This window comes from Mus musculus, chromosome 14, assembly GCF_000001635.26.
Source record: "Mus musculus strain C57BL/6J chromosome 14, GRCm38.p6 C57BL/6J".
In the NCBI taxonomy this organism is placed as follows: Eukaryota; Metazoa; Chordata; class Mammalia; order Rodentia; family Muridae; genus Mus; species Mus musculus.
The window spans coordinates 65,757,187-65,765,304 of NC_000080.6; the positions used below are offsets into that span (position 1 = coordinate 65,757,187).

Here is an 8,118-nt window from a genome sequence, read left to right on the forward strand (position 1 = left end):
ATGAGCCATCTGTCCAGATGAGTCCCAGAGGAGAGAACAGCTTTTCAGACTCACTGTGACCCTTTGGGGGCATGCTGCATCTATTGACCCTATAGGCAGGTCATAATTTCCCCTGAGGAGGCAAGTGACAAAGAACAAGCTCTTTGGTATTTGAAATGACTAAGATCTGGGTGGGGTGACACTTCCAGGCCACTCTCTAGTTTACACCCCCCCCCATAGGTACTAAGTCTCTTTTCAGCCCCTGAGATGAATGTTGTGCTAGCTGGGAGGAATATTCTACTAGGGACCCAGGACTCTGTGTGGTGCATAGGCCATGGGTGACATCTTTAACGATGATGTTATGAATCCCATCATTTTGGTGACCACATTTCCAATGTAAAGTTGCCCTGCATCCAAATATTCTTGTGTCACTTCTGTATACATTGAGACCTGCTAAGAATTTCAACATGTCACCATCTAAATGACATTTTCCAAAGGTTCTTAGCATCCACCAAAATCCAAGACAGGCCACATCCTTGTCTTCTCAAGAAGTGAGTGGACTTGTTGTCCACTGCAATCTGAGTTTTGAGTCTGAAACCCAGAACAGCCTTGTGGAAAGCCATTGGGTAATTGTGGGGCAGTAATGTAGTAAGAGGATTGGTGCCTTGAGGTTCACTGATGGTGGACTCTGTACTCAGCTCCCTCACCAAAACCCTGGTCTGAGTTGTACTTTCACCAGGTTCTGTATTATCAGGGGAATCAGTGCATTTCTGGATACCTGCGTTTTAAACACAGTGGATACCTCAGTGTCACTGACACTGAGCCATAGAACAGGATCACCTGAGAGAGTAAGGCACTTATATTATGAACGAATAAATATGTCTAGAGCAAAGCCAGATGTGGGACTAGGGTAGGCTGTCTGAGAGAAGGAGACACCCACGTGTGAGGCCTAGAGAAGGCGAGGGCAGCGTACATGCACGAGGGGTTTCCCATTTCCACATCCTTCCTCCAGTCTCCTCGCCCACTATGCATTCCCTTCCTCGGCTGCATCTCTGGGACAGTGCCTCCTCCCACTTTCAACTCCCTTGTCTCGTTTCCAATATGGTGTCTCCCTTTGCTCTTCATATCCTACTTGGTTCACACTTCCTAGATGCCACCTCTTGTGATCTCTTTCCTGGCCTAACTTCCAATATGGTGCCTTTCCTCACTCATCACTCCCCTCCTTGCCTAGCTTCCAAGATGGCCCCTCCCTTCACTCTCTCTTGTTCATCCTTCAAGGCTGCACCTCACCCCACTCCACCCACTTCCTCCTCTTCATTTCTAAGTGATGCCTTCCTCACCACCTGCTCCAGTCTTCTGTCCCTATCTATACACGTAACACTACTTGAGAATCCATGTATTGAGACAGCATCTTACAGTATAGCCCAGACTAGCCTATGAACTAACGATGCTCCTACGTCAGCCTGCCAGGGGCTGGGACTATAGCTGTGTGCCATGACACCTGGTTTTTACTAATTGTTTCCTAGGCTTTTGTCAACCCCCAACTCCCAGTCTCAGCTTCACAAAGGCACGTCCCTCACTCATGTGTGTCCACTGTACTCTAACGGATGCCTGCTCATTTGTAAGGAAGGGAACAGAATAAGTCGGGGACTCTCTGAACGTCAGCCTCACTATCCTTGTTACATTCCATCCCTTGCTCTTGCTCTGACCCGACCCTCAAGGCCTCCTGGTCTGCTCTGGAACCCAGAGCTTCCTCCTGCCTCCTCTGACCTCACACAGAGGCTTCTTCTTCCAGCCCCATGGCAAGCACTATATGCATGCTCTCAAGCGACCTGGTATTGACCAGAAGCAAGGCAGGTCTGGGGAACCTGTAGCAAATCTGAGGTCAAGTCTCTGATCTATTTTGGTGTCACCATTTCCTCCTTACTGTCTGTCCCCAGGGAGTTACCCTTGTCACACGTGGCTTCTAGGTTCTACCTTTCAACCAGTTTCCTCTTCAGGGCTCCCGTGTTCTCCCTGAGTAACAGCAGGAGCTAGGCTCTCAGTTAACTGACAGGCATGGCTGGCTGCCTGGTCAGGAAGGAAACTCACCGAATACTGAGAAGAGATGTTCTAGCCAGTTTTGTTGTGAACTTAAACCACTTTTTAGAAATCAGTTGGCAAGAAGAAATCTGACAAGGAGTAAGAAGAAAGCCAGACATGGTGGCATATAGCCATAATCCAAGCATTAGGGCGCGCAGGGATGGGGGCAGCTGGGCTGTGTGGGACCCTGTCTCAGAACAAAGCAAAGCAAAACAAACAAAATAGCTGGCACGACACAAGGTAGCCTCATGGTTTTAGCCCTAGCTCTCTTTTTCCAGGAGGCTGGACCGGGTCCTGGATGTCCAGGGACGGGTAGTAATAATGACTCTCCTGGCAGGTGACATGGATTTCACAATGATTCGCCTGGTGAATGGCTCCGGCCCACACCAGGGCCGGGTGGAGGTGTTCCATGATCGTCGTTGGGGCACAGTGTGTGACGACGGCTGGGACAAGAAGGACGGGGACGTGGTGTGCCGCATGCTGGGCTTCCACGGGGTTGAGGAGGTGTACCGGACAGCTCGTTTTGGGCAAGGTAAGGATGGTGAGGTAAGGTACAGATTGGACAGCATGGAAGAAAACCATGGATGCTAGGCCTGGCCTTCTTCCCCAAAGTCTGCGTCACCTTCATGTGATATAGCTCACACAGGCCAACTGTACTCTGGGGACACCGATCCCTCACTCCTGTTCTCAGTACACACTTATAAACACTCTCTCTCAATAGAACTTGAATAGGAAGAAACTTGGGTGGACTTGAATCCAAAACAACAGTTCCCAATACATGGATTGGAGAACCTCCCCCCCCACCCACCCCCATTTATTCGGTGTACCCCGTTCCTCGGCTGTGTGCACTTGTGCCTGACCCCTCTCTACTCTGTCTTGGTGTGCTTGTCTGGGAACTGTGCTTACAGATGCTAGGATACTTCCCAGCCTAGACCCCTGGGATCTAGCATGCTGCCAATCAGCTGTTGTGAACACCTGTATTCTGATGTGGGGAGGGCTAGGATCTGAGCTGATCACATCACCCTTAGCTATCAGGTAATCTGCTGACCCGTGAGTGACAGTTGCCCACCATAGCCTGCAGGTTGGTTCCTGGGCCTGCCTTCTATAGCTGCCAGCAATCTGTCTTCAATGATCAGTAGCTTGTGTTAACGCCTTTCTGAAACTTCAGTGGGCCTTTATTGCCCTTGGGATCAAGTTAGCCTTTCTTTTTAATTCCCCCCCAGCAATTGCTCTTTGAGACAGAGTCTGGCTATAGCTCAGGATTGGCCTTGGGCTCACTATGCCTCTCAGGCTACTCTCTAACTTGCAATCCTCCTGCTTCAGCTTGCTCAAGAGATGGGATTTTAAATACCCACCATTACTACAAAGCCATCCTTAAGCCACTTCCTGTTACTCCTCACTTGTCCCAGGGTGCATCTACTGTGCTTCTGAGACCACCGATGGTGTTTTCTGTCCCGCTGACTCTGCATGTTATCTTTCTCCATCAGCTCTAAAGGACAGCTAACTCTTGTTTTGTCTCCTGGAAGGGGCTTTCCAGGCCCTCAGTGCCTCAGCTCACAGGGAACCTCCACTTTAGCTCCAGTGGCATTCTATGCGTGTGCCTGCCATCTGTGGTGTTCACTGGGGGATTCTAAATATGCAGGAGAGTGCCGAGTGCTGAGCAGGCCCTCCAGATTGCTGAATGACTGAATGGCCACCTCCAACCTAGTGTTGTACTACAATGTGCTCTAGAGTCTCCATCTCACCCCAGGAAGGGCACCGCCTGTGCCGTTTTCTCATCTGTTCACCAGGAGGCGCTGTCCTCTTTTTTTACCCTATGGGACTTTGTCATATTAATATTTTAATAAATGCCCTGGCATGGAGTTGCTTCCCACCTCAGTGGTTTATGTTCCCGAACGAACGACACACACACACACACACACACACACACACACACACACACACAAAACCTTTATATTTTAATATGCTGTAAGCAGCACAATAGCTGGGCGACTGCCTAGCCTCGATGCTGCTAGAATCTACCTCCCACTGATAATGACTCCTTACTAATTTCTATGTTCCATCTTGGCTGCTCTGGACCCAACTGAGCAGCCCTCTGGGCCGCACTTTCTCGACCCAGAGCCCAGGGTGCTCTCCATGCTTTCTCCACACTCTTCTACAGCATGGCAGGTCTCCCTCTCTTCCTTCCTCAAGGTCCCAAGCCCAAGAAACCTAACCCACCCCCAACACCTCTCTCTCTCTCTCTCTCTCTCTCTCTCTCTTCCCTCTCCTCTCCAACTATTGGCTGCTGGCATCTTTATTTACCGATCAGAATTAATGGGGGCAGGTTCCCAGAAGCTACACACAGACCCTCTTGTGAGAACTGGGTTTTTTGGGCGGGGGGGGGGGCCAATTAGCATTCATAATCCAAGCAGCTATAGGTCTTTATTGTGTACCTCCAGAGGGACAACCAGAGTGGAGCTGACCTAGCCTGGGCAGGTTTCCTCAGACCTACTATATCCCTGGATCACCCGGGACAACATAACTTCCTAACGAGTTCCCAGACTGGTCCTGGGACCTCTCCTCGTGTAGGCAGAGGACTGTTCTAATCCAGGGGACGATGAGTACCTGGTATCTTCAGAGCACTGGCTTCTGGATCCTGGGGTGAGGGGCATAGATATTTGCAGCTTCCTTAGCAGTGCTCCGCCCCCGCCCCCCCCCCCCATCCCCTGCACGAGTAAGAATGGCGGTTTTGGGCTGCTTGTGAGATGACCCTGCTCCAAGTGGATTGTCCTTCCAGAGGCTGGACAGCAGCCCATCCTGGTGGAGCCCCAGGCTGTTCTTACAGTGTCCACATCCTGCAAACTCATCTGGGATGGGCAGCCTTGGGTCTGTTCTTTATTTGTTAGTTCCCTTTATTTGCTTTGGGTGTGACTAATCCAATGGAGCGCTTGAGCCTTCTGCCTTCTCCCTGGGTAATTTGTGAAGTGATGTGTTTTCCAGGAGATGTTTAATCTGCAAGTTATTGCCATTCCTCAAAGGGCTTATTGTGTAAGAGACAAGGAGAGGCTGTGGTGAAGACAGGGTCCAGGCAGGCAGCGGAAGGAGGCCTCTCCCCCTCGGTGTGTCCTTGCCTCACTGCGTGACAGTCCTGTGATAGAGGACACTGATAATCTCCATGGAACATGTCTAAGCAGCTTAATTCATGTAGTTGGTTTAGTCAATAGTACGGTGGCTCAGATGGTTGGTCCTTCAAGCTTCTTTGTAAAGGGATATCACAGGGCAGATCTAGAGTGAATGACAGAGGATTTTCAAAGTCTCAATGATTCCATTAAAAAGGAGAGAGGGGGTGGGGACCATCTGGCTGTGAGGAGGATAGAGTGTGTTGGCTATGGGTCTAATCCCTGAGCTGCCTCTCTTGTAGGCACAATCCCTTTTCTCCTCCTTCCTGCTTCCGAATGGATGCTAAGACCTCGTGTTTGCTTCTCTTCACAGGCACAGGGAGGATTTGGATGGACGATGTGAACTGCAAGGGAACCGAGAGCTCCATCTTCCACTGCCAGTTCTCCAAATGGGGGGTGACAAACTGTGGGCATGCTGAGGATGCTGGGGTGACTTGTACTGTCCCCTGAGAGTGGCCGCAGCCCAAGGCCAGGGCACTGCTGTTGAGCCACGTTCCTGTGTCTCTCTAGGGGAGGGGGAATTGCTTGGAGCCACCTAACCATGGCTCATGCCTGATCCAACACCACCCCACCCTTGCTGCCAGTTGGCCCTACTCTGGTTCGAAGGTGACCGGATGTCACTCTCTTTGCAGACAACTGCTCCAAAGTGCTCAGTGGGACCTACATTCTGTCTTTCCCTTCCACCAAGGTTTCTACATGGGGAGTCCTAGTCATTTGAACCAGCAGTTTGTTGAGCTCTCTGAAGAAGATTCATAAGGGCCTGGGGATCCATATTCCCTTTGGTCTCTTGGTTACAGATGGATGCTGATATGATATGATGTCATAGGCAAGCGCAGCAATGGAGGTGGGAGGTGTTATGGGTCATTTACTTTGCAGATAATTCTCAAATCCCACAGTTTCACCATCCACCTCCCCAGCAAGTAGAAACCCTTAATGACTCTGTTTCCCTCTTTTCCTCTGCCTCATCACACCATGTTATTTAGAGGAAGGAGCAGTGGAGAAACCAATGGGAGACATAAGAAAATGGCAGATACCTGATAAACCCAGCTGGAGCTGGGAATGGAGGGAAATAACTACCATGCTGTGCTACATCATATCTTGGGTGCTGGAATCACTTATCCATATTGCTGTGCTAATAAGGCAAGGCATGTCCCTCAGGGCAGGACTCTGCCTCCTGGGAGTGCTCACCTGACCCGTTCATCTGGCTTCCAAGTTAGAAGACCAAGAATGAGCAAGACTGAGACCAGGTTCCCATGTGAATCTTAGCGTGCTCTTGTTAGGCCTGCCTGAGCAACAAACTTGGGCTGTAGACATTCCTTCTTAGAAGGTTGTATGTCCCAAATCCTACAGCAAGCACATGTAAGATCAGACATAATGGGTTTCTAAGTACACGCAGGAGGGCTGATTTGAAAGGTGACATGGGAGCTATCCACATTAACCTGAGTCCATCAGTCGTTAGACTGTGTCTCAGGGTTCTTGGTGACATTGTACCTTCCAGGCCTCTCTAAATAGAATCCTGTGATCCAAGGAATGCAATCCTGGTAAACCCCTAAAGGGTAGAAAGAAGTATGAAATTCCTATAACCTTCCCATGGGAAATGAGAGGCCTCGGAACTCCTCAAGCCTTTAGTTGCACTTCCCCCTGCTTACAAAGAGAACATAATTTGCTCTTGACCCAGGGAGGAGGTTGAACTAGATTGTACATGTGTTCTAGAACCGGGGAGCTGCAGGGCAGCAACTGAGTGCAGACCTGTCTGGCTAAAATAGAGTCACAGACACAATCACATATCCTATGAAGTGAGCATTATCCTGCTCACAGTCAAGAAAAACTATGTACATCCAGGTATAGTTGCCCCAAAGATCCTGACTGGCCACTCAGCCAATATTTGATCTTGGTCATTCTTGCTTGCAATATGTGTTATTCACTACTGTTCTCATGATCTGACCAACTGTTATGTTTACATAACATGCATGTGCTCATGCACTTTCTTCCAGAGCCGATGTATGTATCCCTGTACAAGCGTAGCACTCCTATTACATTGCCCATTGCTCAGCACGTCATAATGGTTACATTTTAAAAGATAGGCTAACGGCGGTATTTTTTAGAAAGGTGTTTTAAAGGTGCCTAAACATCACTTTGAAAATTATGGGAAAAAATCCAGTTACCCCAGTGATGAAGACTCAGCAACTTTCTCACTTGGTCTTTACATGGAGGAAACACAAGTTTGGCTTTATGTCTATAAAAGCAATGTTAAAAGTATTTTAAGCATAAAAACAAGAGTCGGCTAGTTTACAGACCTACCTACGAGGGCATGGAAATGACCATGGCCTGGATTTCAGGGACTAATGGAAACTAGGCCTAGAATACTTCAGATGTTTTGTAAGAAAGAATCTCAATAAAGTACACATTTGAAATAGATGTTGCTGATAAGTGGTCCATCATTTTCGTGAAAAACCCAGGGACTGTGGAGAGAGCTGGTAAGGCGATCTCAGTCTTTCTGGTGAGAGTTGTTAGTTAGCATGTGCTGCCCATGAAAAGCCATCTCTGTGCTTTCGGAAGACATCTAACACACACATGTCTAGACTGATTATGTGATAGAACACACCTTATTCTATCCTCTGTTGCCATAACAGAATACCTGAGGTGAGGTAGATTTATAAAGGAAACAGGTTTGTCTATAGTACTGAAAGTTCAAAACTGGTCAGTCGTATCTGGCAAGGCACTTGTGCTACTTCAACTTGAGGCAGAAGAAGACAGCAGAGACCAAGCATGTGGGCAGGCTTGCCTTAGAACGAACTAGAACCACCATCTATGAGGAGTCTGCCCCTGTCACCTAGACATCTCCTCCAACTGCCACACTGAGGAATCAAGGATCCAACATGTGCACGTTAGGGGA

The 8,118-nt window shown here is 48.9% G+C and overlaps 1 protein-coding gene across 1 annotated transcript in view; it reads left to right on the top strand.

The window, feature by feature from the left end:
* The window catches only part of Scara5 (scavenger receptor class A, member 5), a 98,424-nt gene extending 90,784 nt beyond the window's left edge, over positions 1-7,640 (top strand). Inside the window, exons 8-9 of the mRNA NM_028903.2 lie at positions 2,399-2,593; positions 5,536-7,640. Of these exons, the coding sequence (NP_083179.2) occupies positions 2,399-2,593; positions 5,536-5,672 (332 nt within the window). The 3' untranslated portion in view covers positions 5,673-7,640. The remainder of the gene's footprint in view (positions 1-2,398; positions 2,594-5,535) is intronic.
* The last annotated feature ends 478 nt before the right edge of the window (positions 7,641-8,118 follow it).